This window comes from Hemiscyllium ocellatum, chromosome 48, assembly GCF_020745735.1.
Source record: "Hemiscyllium ocellatum isolate sHemOce1 chromosome 48, sHemOce1.pat.X.cur, whole genome shotgun sequence".
Classification (NCBI taxonomy): domain Eukaryota; kingdom Metazoa; phylum Chordata; class Chondrichthyes; order Orectolobiformes; family Hemiscylliidae; genus Hemiscyllium; species Hemiscyllium ocellatum.
In genome coordinates, this window is record NC_083448.1 from 8,704,619 (window position 1) to 8,722,108 (window position 17,490).

The following is a 17,490-nucleotide window of genomic DNA, read 5'->3' on the forward strand; positions in this document are numbered from 1 at the left end:
AAGTGAGGATCTCGAGGTAGGCAGTCCAAGACAGAGCTAGATTAATTGTAGATGACTGGAAATGAATCCTGCTCTGCAACAGGACAAAGAGAGTGTCTCTGGTAAGTGGTAAAGATCTTTCTTTCCTATTCTTAAGTTTTAATACAGTTTCCATAAAAAACAAAATGGTATCATTAAAAAAACGCATAAAGATGGTAGTCATCAGCAATCATTCACTAATTAGTACAATTGTCCAACTGGGAAATTTCATGCCACTGGTCATATATTCTATGGGTTTTTGTGTGGCTGATGATCCTGATCCTGATCCTACAGTCTCATCTCTGACCACACATTCGGCAAGTGTTTCCTGGAGATGGAATTGGCCTTTGGCCTTGAGATTGCTGGCACTCCTTTCTCAGGTTTCCTTTTTGTACTTCTTTTACTGATGGGTAGTCTTGAAGAATTAAATCCTCGGAGATTGCTCCTAGTTGTTTTTTTCTGAATGAGGATATACTAAGTGTTGACATTGAGTTTGCATTTCTTAAGATAAGCTTTCATGGAGTTTTGAAGCACTGCCTTGGTCCACTTCTTGTTTGTGAGCCTTCCTTAAGCTGGATAAAGAAGACTGGAAAGAAAAACACAAACATGCTAAAACATTTCAGCAGATCTGGCAGCAACTGTGGAGAGAAATCAGAGATCAAGTTTCGGGTTCAGTGACGCTTCTTGAGAACATTCACAACAAAAAGAAGATTCGCTTTGGTAGTCAGAACTCGGGCACCCCTAAATATGTGGCCAGCCTAGTGGAGTTAATTTTGGATGATCATAGCTTCAGTGCTGGTGCTATTGGCTCCTTCAAGGACACTGATGATTGTATCTCCTCTCAGCTGATGTACAGAATCTATCTGAAGCCGCATTGATGGTATTACATCAGGGCCTTGGGGGGCATCTGTATGTAATCCAAGCTTTGAAGCCATACAGAAGAATGATTGCCTTATAAACAAGGATCATGGTACAAGTATGGATGGTGCGGTCATCAAAAACTCTCATCTTTTGGCATCAAATGTGTCACTCGTGATTTGGATGCATTAGTGTTGGCCTCAGATAAGAGTGAGCTCCTTGGATAGGGGAAATGTTCGATGTTTGGGAAGATTTTTCAGTTGATCTTAATGTAGGGATAGACCAAAATGTCCCCTAAGAGAGGTTGATAAAGGACTTGAGCTTTCTTGAGATTGAGGCTGGCACTAATTCTTCAGTATGTTTCCATGAAGATGTTAAGATTCTCTTTCGAGAGAGCAAAAATGACATTGTCATCTACATATTGAAGTTCCATGAGTGATGTCATTAGCATTTTCTTCTTGGATTTCAACGGGTTGAGTTTGAAACGTTTTCTGTCCTAGAGTCAATGTCCATGCCACTTGAAAAGCTCATGCTTGACAATATGAAGAATTGTAATGATAAAGATGGGGAAATGGGTGGGAGTGATAATACATCCCTGCTTGACTCCTGTCTTGATCTCAAAGGCTTCTCTCAGCTTACCATCAGTAAGTACTGTCAGAATTCCAAAGTAATTCTCCCACTCATCAATGTGGAATGCCAGCTGGTTATCACTGACACACTGTTCCTCCAAAAAGACAAGTTCACCATTTCTTGCAGCATCCACAATCAAAGCAATGGCACATGATAAATCTCATTTGTCTTTTGTTCCTGAGGACAAAACAATGAGGTGTGCAGATAACTGCTGGACAGACCACTGGCTCATCCATTATTCCATGTCCTTCAAATCACACCAAAAGCAGCTGAAGATGAAAAAATAGTTCAAAATAAAATTCAGCGTGAGCACCTTCAAGATCAAGCTAGCTAATGAACTTCTAACAATGTCTTTAACAAAATCTTCAAATCATTCATTTTAATGGAGTGGCGGAAAGCTGTAAAGAGCCAAACACAGCCATCATCTCATCCTGCGACAAAACTAGGAGACACCAAGGCTGGTTCAACAAGAACAAACATATTATCAAGATCTCATTGACAAGAAGAAGAAAGCTCTCCAAGCCTGTTAAAACAACATCACCAGCAAGGCAAAGATGACAACTCATCAAGCGGTAAACGTGAGAAAGAAAAAAAAAACAAGAAGGTAGATGTTGCAAACATCAAAAAAGACCATCTAAAGGCTCTGTATCTGACTCGGCACAACAAAGGAAACAATTGATAGATCTGATCACCATTCAGAAACATGACTTCGGGATAGAAAGGGTTGGGTCCTATTGTTGATTTGAATATGACATTAAAGAAAAATATGAAGTGAGCTAACAGTGCAGGGGAGCTCTGGTGAAAAAAATAATGCTTATGCAATAATTAGAGATGAACTTGGTTCAGTAAATCAGAACATAGAATCAATTTGGATGGAGATGAGTAAGTGTTAAGGAATGAAGTCACTACTAGGAGTGGTCTGCAGATTTCCTAACAGTAAACCACAATGTGGGACAAAATATTCAAGAAGAAATATTGGGTGTTTGTAATAAAGGAATGGCAGTAATCATGAGTGAGTTTAATTTACGTATAAACTGGAAATAAAATCAACTTGCGAGTCTTAGCTTGGATGGGGAGTTCATAGAATATTTCTTACAAGAATTTTTCATAAGGTTACATGTTTTGGAATTGGCCAAGTAGCTGGTTATGTTAGACTTGGTATTGTGCAATGTCACAGAATTAATTCATCATCATCACATTTATGACACCCCTATAATTGCCCCACAATGTGATTGGATTTTACATCCGGTTTGAAACAGAGAAGACGGAATCCAAGACTAGTATTCACTACTTAAAAAAAAAACTACTTTGTGGACATGAAAATTGAGTTAGTTAAAGTAAACTGGCATTCTATAATGGGCTTGGATAATAGATCACTGGACAGAATGGCAGACATTGTATATTTCTACAGTGAAGAAAACTTCAAAAGGGAGGAACCACCAGTCATTATTAACTAAGGAACTTTGGAAAGGCATGAAAGCATGAAGAAAAATCATATGATGACATAAAATATCAGTGGCAGGACAGTTTATTGGTCAGAATATAAAGAACAGCAGAGCATGACTAATTGGTTCATTAGAATATAAGAGGAATGTAAAAAAAAACCGAGAACAAAATTTCTCTGGGAATTTTCAAGGAAAAAGATTGGGTAAAGAGAACATTCGTCCTCCAGAGAAGAAGAATAAGGAGTTGATAGATAACACAGAAATGGCAGATGAAGTGTTCAAATATTTTTGCTTCTGTCTTCATGGCAGAGGATACAAAAAAACATTTGAAGTATATCTCTCAATCGAAACAAGAACCTAGCAACATTACAATAACAAGGATATGAAGGAAACTGATAGAGCTGGGAGCTGGAAAAGGCTTTTGGCCAAATAGACTTCATCCTGTGTTCTTAAAAGAACTTCTTAATGAGGCAGTGGATGTGTTGTTAATTTTTCACAAATCCTTAGATTCAGGAAAGGTTCCATCTAACTGAAAACAGCAAATCATAACTCCCTATTGAAGAAGGGATGAAAACAGGAAATTATTGACCAGTTTGCTTGACAACTGTTATAGGCAAGGTGTTCAAATTGAACGCTGAAGAGATTATAGATGCACACTTACAAAATCTCAAGGTAATTAGGAAGACTCACCATGGTTTCATGAAGGGAGTTATTTCAAGCCATAACTTACATTGTGGAGAAAGGGCAGCCATTTTGTGTAAAATACTTCCAGAGGCATTGGTTAAGTTTATTGTGGAAAATGAACGCTCAGGGTGCAGGGTTAACATGTTAGCATGGATGGAAGATCGGCTGGCTGATACAAAACAGAATATACATAAATAGATTCTGAATAACAATCATACCAGACACCAAAACATTTAGCTTTCTCTCTCTCTCCACAGATGCTGCTAGACCTGTTGAGTTTCTGTAGCAATTTCTCTTTGATATTAAGGAAGTTGTCAAAAGATAAGGTTCAGTTGAGTGGACAAAACATTTGGCAGATAGAAAATAATGAGGGAAGATATGAACTTTTCATTTTGTAGGGAAGCTATTTTAAAAAAAAAAGCAGCATTTAAATGGACACCTATGGAATTCTGAGGAGCAAAGGGTTTTAGGGGTTGTAATGCATGAGTCGCAATAAGATAGCATATAGATACAGCACTTAATCAAGAGGGCTAATGGGATGCTATTCTTTATTATAAAAGAAATTGAATCGAAATAAGAATTTTATTCTTCAGTTTAAAAAAAGGCATGGGTGAGACTTCATCTCAAATACTGTGCAAAGTTTTGATCTCTATATTTCGAGAACGATGTAAGTCCAATGGAGGTAGTTCTGAGGAAGATAACTTTGTCATTCCAGGTATTAAACTAAGTTGACTTCTGAGGATAATTTGCAAAGTCCAGTCTTGTTTCCACTGGAGTTCAAAAGAGTTGAGAGATGACTTAATTGAAATGCGTAAGATCCTGAATGGTCTTGACAATGGGAATGTGGAAAGGATGTACAGCTGAGTTCACACCTGAGGGTAGTATTCCGAAATTGGGAATTGCTCTTTTTGGATGTAGATGAGTCTTTTCTTCCCTTAGAGAGTTGTGCAACTCTGGAACTCTGCCTCATCAATTAATGAACCAAAGTGCATATCTTACCTACAGTTATAGCGACAGAATGGTAATTTCTGTCTCCAGTTTTTGACTTCCTGACAACTGCAGAATAAATTCATTTTCAATTGTATTGTTTACTGATTGTCAAAAGTATTTTAACAATAATGAAAAATGGATTAAATTAGTTTCTCTTCATCAATTCTTGATTCTCAATTTTGGCAGTTGAGAAATGGCACTTTGTCATTTCTATTTTTAAATTTATTAGCAGCGATACCTTCCACGGGCACCAACATTTGGCTTGTCTTCATGTACAAGTCTCAGAATCAATACAGCCGTTTCAATAAAGCTTAGCAAATATATAAATTATTGGGAATAAATACTTCATCAGAGACTGATATATAACCTCTGCTCTCATCCAGCAATTGTTCTACCTAAGTGATTTCAACCACAACTCAGCTCATCTTGCTTTCCCTTCTGAATTCTTTCCTCAGTGACTGTCTCTCTCCATTATTAATTATCATGGTCTGATCACACACTCAATCTTGCTTTCTCACATGACTCTGCCACTCCCATCATAGCTATCTTGATATTACTTTCCACTTAAATTTCCCTTCCTTCTACCATTCCCACTTCTTTATGACTCTTCCCTAGGAAAAATAAATCTTATTGAGGTCATGACAAGTAATTGTTATAGGGGATTCTATAATTAAGGGGACAGATAATAAACTTTGAAGCCAGATCATAAATTCTGCATGGTGTGTTGCCTGACTGGGGCCAGGGTACAGGACATCTCTGACCAACTTGAAAGGGTATTGAAGCAGGAGGGAGAGGCTTCAGTTGTTGTGGTCCATACTGGCACAAACGACATGGGCAAGGCTAGGAAGGATGACCTGTTTGGGGAGTCAAGCACTAGGAAGGAAATTGAAGAAGAGGTCCTCAAGGGTCATAATACCTGGCCAAGCCGTATGTTAATTGCATAGGGATAAGAAAATTAGGGAAGTCAAATATGGTTAAGAGATTGGTGTGGGAAAGAGGGATTCCATTTCATGGGGCATTGGTATGTTTTGGAACCGGGGTGATCTGTGCTGATGGATGGTCTCCACCTGAACCAATGCGGAACCAGTGTTCTGGCGAAAAGGATAAATAGGGTGGTCACTAGGACTTTAAACTTGTGAGTTGGGGGAAAAGGGAAAGCAACAGGGAGTGTGGAGTCAAGTATAAAGATAAGCAGCAGGTTAGTTTGTGTGCAGGTCATAAGTTTGAGGCAGATTAGGAATGAAGGAAAAAGAAAGGATAACTTAGGACATATTACAAGAGGTGATGGAACCCATGAGTATAAGAAAATTGGCATTAAGGTGCTTTATCTGAATGCTCATAGTATTTGTAATAAAGTAGATGAATTAATAGCACAAATCATCATGAATGATTGCTGTGGTAGGCATCACAAAGACGTTGCAGGGGGTTCAGGGCTGGCAGTTAAACATCGAAGGATTTACAACTTACCAAAAAGACAGGAAGGTGGGCAGGGTTACCTTGTTAATTAAGAATGAAATTAAATCTATGGCACTAAATGACGGAGGGTCAGATGATATGGAATCTGTGTGGGTGGAGTTGAGGAACCACAAAGGGAGAAAACCATAATGGGAGTTAGGTACAGACCTCCCAGCAGTGGCCAGGACCAGGGACGCAAAATATATCCAGGAAATAGATGGGGCATGTCAGAAAGGCAAGGACAGGGTGATCATGGGGGACTTCACTATGCAAATGGCCTGGGTGAATAATGTTGCCGGTGGATCCAAAGAACGAGATTTCATGGAATGCTTACAGGCTGGCATTTTGGAACAGCTTATGATAGAGCCCACAATGGAGTAGGCTATTCTGGACTTCGTGCTATGTAATGAGCCAGACTTTATAAAAGAACTTAAAGTAAGGGAACACTTAATATAGTAGAGTTTAGTCTACAGTTTGAAAGAGAGAAGGCAAAATCAGGTGTAATGGTGTTACAGTTAAATAAAGCTAATTACAAGGGCATGAGAGAGGAACTGACAAAAATCGACTGGAAGCAGAGCCTAGTGGGGAAGACAGTAGAGCAACAATGGCTGGAGTTTCTGGATGTAATGGAGGACACGGTACAGAGTTCATCCCAAAGAAAAGAAAGATTATCGGGGGGTGGGGGGTGGTGTTGGGAATGACACAGCCATGGCTGACAAAGGAATTCAGGAAATGTATTAAACAAAAAGAGAGATCCTATAAAGTGGCCAAGAGAACTGGGAATTCAGAAGATTGGGAAGACTACAAAAACAAACAGAGAATAACAAAAAGAGAAATAAGGAAGGAGAGGATCAAATATGAAGGTAAGCTCGCCAGTAATATTAGAAATGATAGTATTCTTTCAATACATAGGAAACAAACAAGAGGCAAAAGTAGAAATTGGGCCGCTCCACATTATACAGGGAGGCTAGTGATGGGAGATTAGGAAATAGCTGAAGAAATTAATAAGTACTTTGCATCAGTCTTCACATCAGAAGACATGAGTAAGATCCCAACAATTAAGTAGTGTCAAGGGGCAGAGTTGAGTATGGTAGCAGTTACAAAAGAGAAAGTGCTAGAAAAGCTAAAAGATCTAAAAATTGATAAATCTGGCCTCGATGGGCTACATCCTAGAGTTCTGAGGGAGGTGACTGAAGAAATAGTAGAGGCATTGGCTGTAATCTTTCCAAAAATCACTGGAGTCAGGGCAAGTCCCAGATGATTGGAAAATCGCTGTTGTAATCCCCTTGTTCAAGAAAGGATCTAGAAAAAAGATGGAAAACTATGGGCCGATTAGCCTAACCTCGGTTTTTTTTAGATTAGATTCCCAAGTCAAACAGACCCTTTGACCTAACCAGTCCATACCGACCCTCCGGAGAGTAACCCACCCAGACCCATTTCCCTCTGACTAATGCAAATAACACTATGGGCAATTTAGCATGGCCAATTCACTTGACCTCTATATCTTTGGATTGTGAGAGGAAACCGGAGCACCTGGAGGAAACTCACGCAGACACAGGGAGAATGTGCAAACTCCACATAAACAGTCACTTGAGGCTGGAATTGAACCTGGGACCCTGGTGCTGTGAGGCAGCAGTGCTAACTACTGAGCCACTATGCCCAATACCTCAGGAAGGTTGGAGGTAAAATTCTAGAATCCATCGTTAAGGATGACATTTCTAAATTCTTGAAAGTGCAGGGTCGGATTAGAACAAGTCAGCATGGATTTAGTAAGAGAATGTCGTGCCTGACAAACCTGTTAGAATTCTTTGAAGAGGTAACGAGTAGGTTAGACCAGGGAAACCCAGTGGATGTTAACTACCTAGCTTTCCAAAAGACCTTTGATTAGGTGTTTCACGGGAGGCTGCTGAGTAAAGTGAGGGCCCATGGTGTTCATGGTGAGCTACTGGCATGGATTGAGGAATGGCTGTATGACAGAAGGCAGAGAGTTGGGATAAAAGGTTCTTTTTCGAAATGGCAGCTAGTGACAAGTGGTGTCCCACAGGGTTCAGTGTTGGGGCCACAGCTATTCACTTTATATATTAATGATCTGGATGAAGAGACTGGGGGCACTCTGGCAAAGTTTGCTGATGATAAGAAGTTAGACAGACAGGCAGGTAGTTCTGAGGAGGTGGGGAGGCTGCAGAATGATTTAGTCAGTTTAGCAGTGTGATCCAAGAAATGGTTGATGAAATTCAATGTGAGCAAGTACGAGGTCTTGCACTTTGGAAATAAGAGTACAGGCATGGACTATTTTCTAAATGGTGAGAAAATTCGTCAAGTACAAAGGGATCTGGGAGTGCTAGTCCAGGATTCTCTAAAGGTTGACTTACAGGTTGAGTCCATAGTTAAGAAAGCAAATGTAATGTTGTCATTTATCTCAAGAGGGTTGGAATGTAAAAACTCTTGTTAGGCCCCATTTGGAATACTGTGTGCAGTTTTGAGCCCCACACATCAGGAAGGACATACTGGCACTGGAGTGTGCCCAGTGGAGATTCACATGGATGATCCCTGGAACGGTGGGCCTACCGTATGGTGAATGGTTGAGGATTCTGGGAATGTATTCATTAGAGTTAAGAAGGTTGAGGGGAGATCTAATAGAAACTTATAAAGTAATGCATGCCTTTGAAAGGGTGGACATTGGGAATTTGTTTATGTCAGACGGGGAAATGAGGACTCGTGGGCACAGCCTTAGAATTAGAGCGGGTCAATTTAGACTGGAAATGAGGAAACATTTCTTCAGTTAGAGAGTGGTGGGCCTGTGGAATTCAGCGCAGTGGAGGCTGGCACACTATATGTCTTCAAGGCAGAGATTGATAAATTCTTAATCTCGCAAGGAATTGAGGAATACTGGGAGAATGCGGGTAAGTGGCACTGAAATGTCCATCTGCCATGATTGAATGGCAGAGTGAACTCGATGGACTGAATGACCTTACTTCCACTCCTATGTCTTATGGTCTTATCTTCAAATTTCAAATTATCTAGCCTTTGCTTATAATGCTTTGTGACAGTTCTGCAGTTACCAATTTACTGAATCAGTATGTGAACCAGCGTAACCTCTCAGCTGAAGAGCTACGCAGCCACTCCGAGAGTCAGCATGCCACCGCCACATCCAGTTTTGGAAGGAGTTGCTGCACACAAGCCCTGCAAGTCCTCACAGAAGAAAATAACATTGATGGGAAGGAAGCTGTCAATCTCCTTTAATGCCTGTTCCCCCATTCAGAGCAATGCTGCTTTTTATCATTGTAGTTCCCTTTGACTGATCCCTCATCTTCATGTGATGAAGTCCAAATGGCTGAGATTTGAATAGATTTTGATGACAACTGGTTGAATTATTGTCACAAGATCTGGCTGGATCACAGAAAGGATTATTTGCTGTGACTTTCCAAAAGGCTATTAAAAATCAACCATGCTGTGTGGGTCTGAAGTCATGCAAAAACCAGCTGTTGTTTTCCTTCCCTCCAGAATCTCAGTGAGCTAGTTGGATCCAGCTGAACAATCCAACTGCTTCATTATCACTTCTATTGATAAGTTTTTTTTTTATTTCACAGATATCTAATACAAATGAGAAATTAATAAACTTTTGAGTCTGGATTCTTTGTCCATGTTTCCAGACGCTGAATTAGGCAAGTAAAATGGGGCAGAGTCTTGTGGAGGTATCAGGGTCCTATCTTCTGGTTGGAGACTTCAAGGGATCCCCACTTTTTTTGGGAAAGCCGGCCAACTTGCAAGTCAGTCAGGTACATGATTGATTTTCCCTTCAAATCAAGTCCCTAGGGATAGAGATGTCATTTGCTGCGAGTTTCCAACCAGAGGCCAACAGCTCTTGTGGTCTTCAGTACCACAAGGAAGGCCATGGCTGCTGCAAAGAAAACTATGCAGTTCCAAGATTGCATTTTGACATAGGCCACATTACTGAAACCATGCATACAGTGCAATTTTTGTCACATTATTGATGGGATATATTTTCCTTGGAGAGAGTTCCGAGAAGATTCACTACATTGATTCCAGTGATAAAGGAATTGTTTTACCATTTAAGTCTCCCATTCAAGAGAGAGACAAGGAGGACTTTCTTTTTTAAAAAGTTGTTGACCTTTGTAGTTCTGTAACCCAATATGCAAGGTAGGCTGGATCAGGTTTCTCATCTGCAAAGTGGCCACAATCTTAGTGCCTGATGAACAGGCTCATGGGAGCAAGTGATCTATTCCTCCTTCTAATTCTTATGTTCTTATATTCTGTGTTTCAAAGAATTGCCAAGATGGTGGTAGGCTGGATTTTAGCAAAAGTGAGGCAGTAGATTGTCATCTAATTAACTTCCATGTTCAACCATCCCATTCTCATTCAAATATGGGATGATTGACCCTTTCTTTTGAGAAATACCCTAATGAAAAGGGAAGCTGAAAGTTCCAAAGAAACTAAGACTGAAAATTAGATTAAAAGCCAAAACTGAAACTGGATGAAACTATACAAAAGGACATCGAGCTATTGGTTTCAAATCCCCATTGTGTCCTGAAGGAAGGCTAAGGAAACGGAGACCAAATCCAGATGCTGAAAATAGGCAAACAGTTTATTCAGATGTTTTTGTTACTTTGAAGAGAACATTAATGGATCTATGCCACCTCGATTGCTGTAAGCTGGGAATGAAGTCACTTACAAGAAAGTGAAATTCTTCATGAAGAGCAAAGAGTTTTAAAGGACCTTGCGACTGCAAAAATATATATGCTGACTGGACGGCCCAGCCAATTTGTAAGATAGATCTTAGTTGTACTGGGTCATTGTGTGTAACTTCTAGTTTATAATTGATCAAGATTAAGGTAGGCTGGATTTTATTGACCTATTCGTTCATCTCAAACTTCTGTTGATTGTGAGTTTTAAAGTATATATGCTGACCCAAGATAGTATTTAGAGTGTTTTTTTATCTTGCACAGTCAAAATTATTTATTCAAATACATGGAATCTTTGTTGGCTCACTTGTTCACTAAATAACTGGGATTATTGATATTTCTTCTTTAAAAAGTGACTGGTTTTGATTAATATTAGTGACAAAATTTGAGGCTTCACAGGACAGATTATTAAACGCTAAGATAAAGATCCAGTAATAATCTTCGTTGCTTCTTTGTACTGCATATCTGGTGTATAAAATGAACACAGGTTCATAACAAATCCAGGAGTAAAATCAATACAGAAATCAAACAAATCACATGATGCAATCATAAGAACCTGCTGTTCACTGTGACGTCCATTGTGCGTGTAACATTTCTACGTGAAGGTCAAATCCCAAATTTCCAATATATGTGTTAAACTTTTCGATCTCCTATTGTATTTTCCACAATGCATTTTTGGATTTGTGGTTTAAATATGGCTGTGTCAAGTCCCAATGGAATTATTCAGTGCAGTTCAACATTCTTGTTGGGAAAGTCTGCTGACACAAAATATAGTTATCGTTGCATTAAATGTTATTCCACTACCTGTTGCATAACACATTATGTAGTAGCCCTCATTATAACAGATGATTGTTTAAAAAATGATGATCTATGATTTGATTAAGAGACACTATAGCGCTACATCAAACAGAGTGTCCCCTGGACACTCCTTTGTTTAACCAGGCTTGAGAAAACTATGGATCAGTTTCAACCAGGAGCAAGACAACTGCAGAGTTCTAACTTACTAAGATAATTGTAAAGTTCATAGCCAGTCAAATTGGGGATGGTCAAAGAAACTGGAAGTTCAATGACGATAATACCATTGAATGTCTGAGACAATGGTCTGAATTTTTCATATTGGAGAATGTCATTGCCTGGCAGTTGGGCAGTTACTTGCCACTTAGCAGCCCAAGCCAGTACATTGCCAAGGTCTTGCTGTATGTGGACACAGACTGCTTCTAAGGAGTGCTGTATATTGAGTAATCATCACTTCTGATGTTATAATGAAGGCAAGGTGATTGATATAGCAGTTGAAGACTTAAAGGTATTAAAGACTTAAGGGCTTAAAGGCATCATTCTGAGGAATTTCTCAAGACATATCCTGGAGATCATTTCACTGAAACATCCATTCCTTAGCGCCTGTAGACCCGGGTTCAATTCCCGACTCAGGCGACTGACTGTGTGGAGTTTGCACGTTCTCCCCGTGTCTGCGTGGGTTTCCTCCGGGTGCTCCGGTTTCCTCCCACAGTCCAAAGATGTGCGGGTCAGGTGAATTGGCCAAGCTAAATTGCCCGTAGTGTTAGGTAAGGGGTAAATGTAGGGGTATGGGTGGGTTGCGCTTCGGCGGGTCGGTGTGGACTTGTTGGGCCGAAGGGCCTGTTTCCACACTGTAAGTCTAATCTAATCTTAATCTAATCTACACTTAAGGATGAATTTAGTGCTTTGTGCACCAAATGTGTGTAACTCAAGAGTGAGCAAGCTCTGAAAATGTGACTACTTTCTCTCATATTTAGTATTCCAGAATTTATTGATGATCTCCGCTTCAGTGTCATTCCATCAGGCTGTTAAATGGGATTTAAATTTCAAGACTCATAGATTTAGTACAACTAAAAATTTAAACTTTTGTAGCTGTAATCTGAATGGTATTCTTGATTCTATATTCTCCACAGCTTTGACAAGTGGAAATGAAACTACTTAAGTAATGTAATTTTCAATTTTTACTTTATTGCAGAACAAATCATAGAAAAAGATGAAGGTCCATACTACACACATCTTGGTTCTGGACCTACTGTGGCAGCAATTCGTGAACTAATGGAAGAAAGGTATGTTGCTGGCAAATTTCAATTCTTTTTAAATTGGAAACAGGCAACATGATGAAAAATTAGACAGGAGAAACCAAAGGTCAAAGATAACCATGAAATCCTGGTGAGTATGAAAGAATCATTCAGACGTCAGTGTGATCTGACAAAGTGCACATAGGAGGTAGTGTTAGATGAGTTTGCAGTGAATGTATGAAAGTACATGCTGTGTGGAAAACAAGGTTGGTGAGTTTCAAATACATTACCATGTGAAGCTGTGATATGTTCGAAATAAGAGGACTGGCTCAAAGAAGGGAAGAATAAAAGAGGTGAGTGGAATGGTATTATTGGTCAAAAAAGACTTGTTATTACGCTGGAGTTAGATACGTCATTGGAGTTAAAAGACAGAAGTTTTGAGCATTATGGGATATAGGAGCTACAACACAATTAGCTCTATACTATATACTGCTTAGCTGCTGAATAGTGGAATAGAGGTAGAGGTAGATACTTGCATGTAACTTACAGAATGATGTGAGAAATTCAGGGCTTTGGTGTTCAGGGACTCAATTATCAAATATGATACTGCATAATGACAAAGCACTGAAGAATTTCCTGAAATGTGCATAAGAACCTTCTTGGTTGTTGAGGAAGGCAGCAGTTCTAGCTCTTGTCCCTCTCTCTCCCTCCCCCATCTCTCCTCTGTCCATCTCCCCTCTCACTCTCCCACTCTCTATGTGTCTCTCTCTCTCTCTTCATGAAATGAAGAAAGTGAAACCTGTTTCTGGGAAAGCATTCGGAGAGCATTGATCATAATATTCTCAAGTTGTAGGAAACTTATTTAAAAAGACAAGGGACCATCAATTGTAGAATTACTCAACTGGATAAGGGCTAATTCCTTTGAAAAGGATCTGACGAGGAGAGACAAATCAAAAATTGCTATCTTAAGCATATGTAGAGTTGACAGATTACCAGGAGAGAAACAAAGAAAACACATCCAAAACTGGAGTTTCCTTGATGGCGAGAAACGTTGAAATCCAATTTAAATAGACAAAGGACATTTATGATCATTTCACCATTCATAATACAGTCCAGAAATAGGCTGCTTATAGCAAGTGCTGGGGAGATCTAAAAGCACAAAAAAAAATTTAAAAAGAGTATGAAAATAACTTAGTGGATCATGTGAATGGAAATCCAAAACTGTTATGCAACCATAGGTAGGAAAGTAGGACAATTGGAGACTGAAAGAAAATATTTCTGTGGGCAGTCTGCATGGTTGAGTTATTAAGTGAGTACTTGGCAGTCACTCTTCTCCAGAGAAGAGAAGATGATTATGTCAAGGTAGTAGTAAAGCAGGATCCAATTTTTAAAAAAAACAGATGAAGTAGAGGTATTTAAAGAGTTGCATAACTTGAAGTAGAACATAAATTTTTGGGATGCATTCTGTGAGGAAAGTGAGTGTTGAAATTACAGAGGCTTTGGCCACAATCTTCCAAGCCTCCTTGCACAGGGAAAATTTGTCAGAGGACTGGAAGATGGCAAATGTTGCATCCCTGGTTGTATAATGGAGAGAAGGATCAACCTGACAACTAAAGGATAATGAGTTAAACATATGGTAGAAAGCTTTCAGAGGTGATAATCCAGGACAAAACTACTTAGCATTTAGAACATTATGGGCAAACGAATGAAAGCATGGATTTGTTAAAGGCCAAAGATGATGGACTAATGTGAATGAGTTATTTGATGAAGCAGGAAAATGCATTGATGAAGGTAGTGATTTTTTAAAAATGTCTAGCGACTTTCAAAAGGTGCTTGACTAAGTACCACATAAAGATTGATTAAAATCCATGGGATTGAAAGAACGGCAACAGTGTGAACGTACAATTGTGGAAGGGACAGATAGCAGGCTACACAAAACAATTGTTTTTTTTTGATAGGAGGGAGGTAGGTTTCCTGGCATTAATGTGTGACCACTGGTCTTTAAGATATGTATTAATGACCTTGACTTGGGTTCAGAGGGCACAATGTTACAAATGATACAGTGTTCAAACATGTCTTAGAAGGAAGGAGTGAATGGACAGGCCTTAAAAGGGCAATGATAGATTGGTAAAACAGACAGATGTGATACAGCACCAAGATATTTTAAATTATTCACTTTTCTGGAGAAATGAGGCAAGAATGAACAATTTTAAAGAAGGTGAAGGAACAATGGATTTAGCAAACAAATGTGCATTAATTTAAGAACTGGTTCGGAAAAGTTTGAAAAATAATGTTCTTGGCATTATTAATCAGTTACAAAATCAAGAAAGTTGTGAAAAAACTTAGAGGAAACAATGCTTCACCCTCAATTTAGGGTTGTTCAGTAGGTGCATTGAACTTTAGGAGCAATGCCAATGTATTGGTAAGGTGTAGAAGAAATTTACTGGAATGGTTATAGAAATAAGGGACTTCAATTAACTGGAGAAGAGTGAAGAGGAAAGCTGCAATGAGAGCAGCAAAGGGATGTTGTGAGTGTGGTGGAGGGAACAAGGGCTGGGGAAGAAGATTTCTGCAAGGGGAGAGTGGATGGATTCAATGCGGGGGGTGAAAGGAGAAGGAGGCTGCAAAGGGGTTTTAGAGTGATGGAGACTAAAAAATAAAGCGAACAGTTTTAAACTGGCAAAAGGAACATACAACAAAGTAACAGCAGGAAAACTTTAACTCATTAAAGTTATTAATTCCTTGCCAATTAATGTGGAATGTCTGGCTTAAGGCTATGTAATTCAGGAGTTATTGTGGGTGCAAAATGAACATGTTGTAAAAGTATGGAACACCATATCAATGGTTAAATTTAAAACTGAGATTGAGATCTATGATGTGGTAACTGTCTGATTAAAGTCTTCCAGTTTTGTGCATGTGTGATGAAAACATACTTGCTGTGACCTCAATTAGTCTGTAAAAGGCAAGACTGGGGTGATGGCATTTTATGTGAATGTGTGTCAGGTATTTTGAAAAGAAAATTTGTTAACTTTTGTTTAATCTTAGGCAAAGTTATGCATTGTCTTGTTGAGGAGATTATTATTTTCCTGCTGTGTTGTGACTTTAGGTTGAATGGAGGAATGACGTGTGTTGAGGATATTGTTGAAATTTTCTAATGGTGCTTCTGTATGAGATCAAACATTCCATATGTTGAGTATGGAAGGCATTGTTTTCACGTGTGTATCATCCAAAATGCGAGTTAGTGAGCATGAAAAAGGAGTCCTGAAAAACAAATTGTAGACCCTCAAAACCAAAATTTGCACTTCAGAAAATCTCAACAAGAGTCTTTGAAAAATAAAATTTGAGCCCTGGTTAGAGATATTCAAAATTATTGATGATTTTGGCAAAATATACAAGGAGAAATTGCTTCCAATGCAAATTGTCAAAAAGCCACAGATGCAGATTGAAGGTGATGGTCAAAAGAACCAGCTGAATTATGCAGTTGAGTTCAATTTTGATTATGAAATAAATTTGGAACAGTTATGGTACTGAAGAGAGTACTGGATGGTTGGTTGAAAAACGAATCAGGCAGGATTTATTCAGAAGCCAAGATTTTCTGTCCTGCCCCCTCAGAGTTAATAGAGGACACAGCCCTGCTTATGTCAGCTGGCTGCAACCATTAACCTCAATGGGGCATTAACTGGTGAAGGACAAAACTTTCATCCTCATCCCATTTATTTGTTGGCAGCTCTGTAATCCAGTCGTACAGGGTTCAATTGATGACCACCTCATTCATACGCACCCAGTTACCTGTCAAGATTCCACTTTAGACAGCCTACATTGGTTGGAAACTCGAATGACAGTTTTCTTATTCCCTTATTTGGAAGGATATCAAGTATTCGTTAGGCTAATGGTCTGCTTTGTCTCTGGGCACACTGGCTTTTACTTTGGGTCACAGGCAGAAATAATAATGGCAGGAATTATTGGCATTTTTGTAGAGTCTTCAGTGTAGGAGAGCCTAATGTGCCTCACAGATACAGGAGCTCATTATGAGCAGAAAAACAGATCAAGCAAAAGAAGGAAATATCAGAAGTTGTAGAAAAATGAGTGGTCAAAGATTTAGGTTCTGTGGAAGATCTTAAAATCAAAATTAATGGTGTAGTAGACCGTGAAGAAGGTTGTCTAAGAGTTCAATGGAATCTTGATCAACTGGGCCAGTGGGCCAAGGAGTGTGTTACCAAGGTAGAGAGGTGCACTGTACCTTTGAGAGTTGAAAGACTTAGCAAGCACACAGAGTGCTGGAGAATTTACATTGTAACATTTGGTCCAGCAGCTAACAGTACTTGGGTTACTATGAGACAAAAATAAATTCAAATTCAGATAATCAGTTTAAATTATACCCCAAGATACTAAACTCCAATCAAGTTTGAATTTGGGATTTTGACAATATCAAAACCAATGAAACAATCCGATGTTTTGGGGTGTAAGACCAGGAAAAATCTGGCACTTGGAGGAGAACTACCAAGCCACCAACATATGCAGACTGCCCCAGAATAGCTCTCTTAAAGCTACCTTTTTCAATTAACAACCTGTGAAACGGAAACCCTAAGAAGAAGAAAAGAAGACAGAGGAAGATACAAAGAGAAGATTTGACAGCTGGCTGGTTTTGAAAGTTGAATTGTTTTGGTAAATCTT

At 39.2% G+C, this 17,490-nt stretch overlaps 1 protein-coding gene across 4 annotated transcripts in view; it reads left to right on the forward strand.

The window, feature by feature from the left end:
• tet3 (tet methylcytosine dioxygenase 3) overlaps nt 1-17,490 on the forward strand; it is a 344,617-nt gene that overhangs the window by 224,617 nt on the left and 102,510 nt on the right. For all 4 annotated transcript variants that reach the window (XM_060856636.1, XM_060856639.1, XM_060856638.1 and 1 more), the window contains one exon: nt 12,774-12,864. In XM_060856636.1, the coding sequence (XP_060712619.1) occupies nt 12,774-12,864 (91 nt within the window). The remainder of the gene's footprint in view (nt 1-12,773; nt 12,865-17,490) is intronic.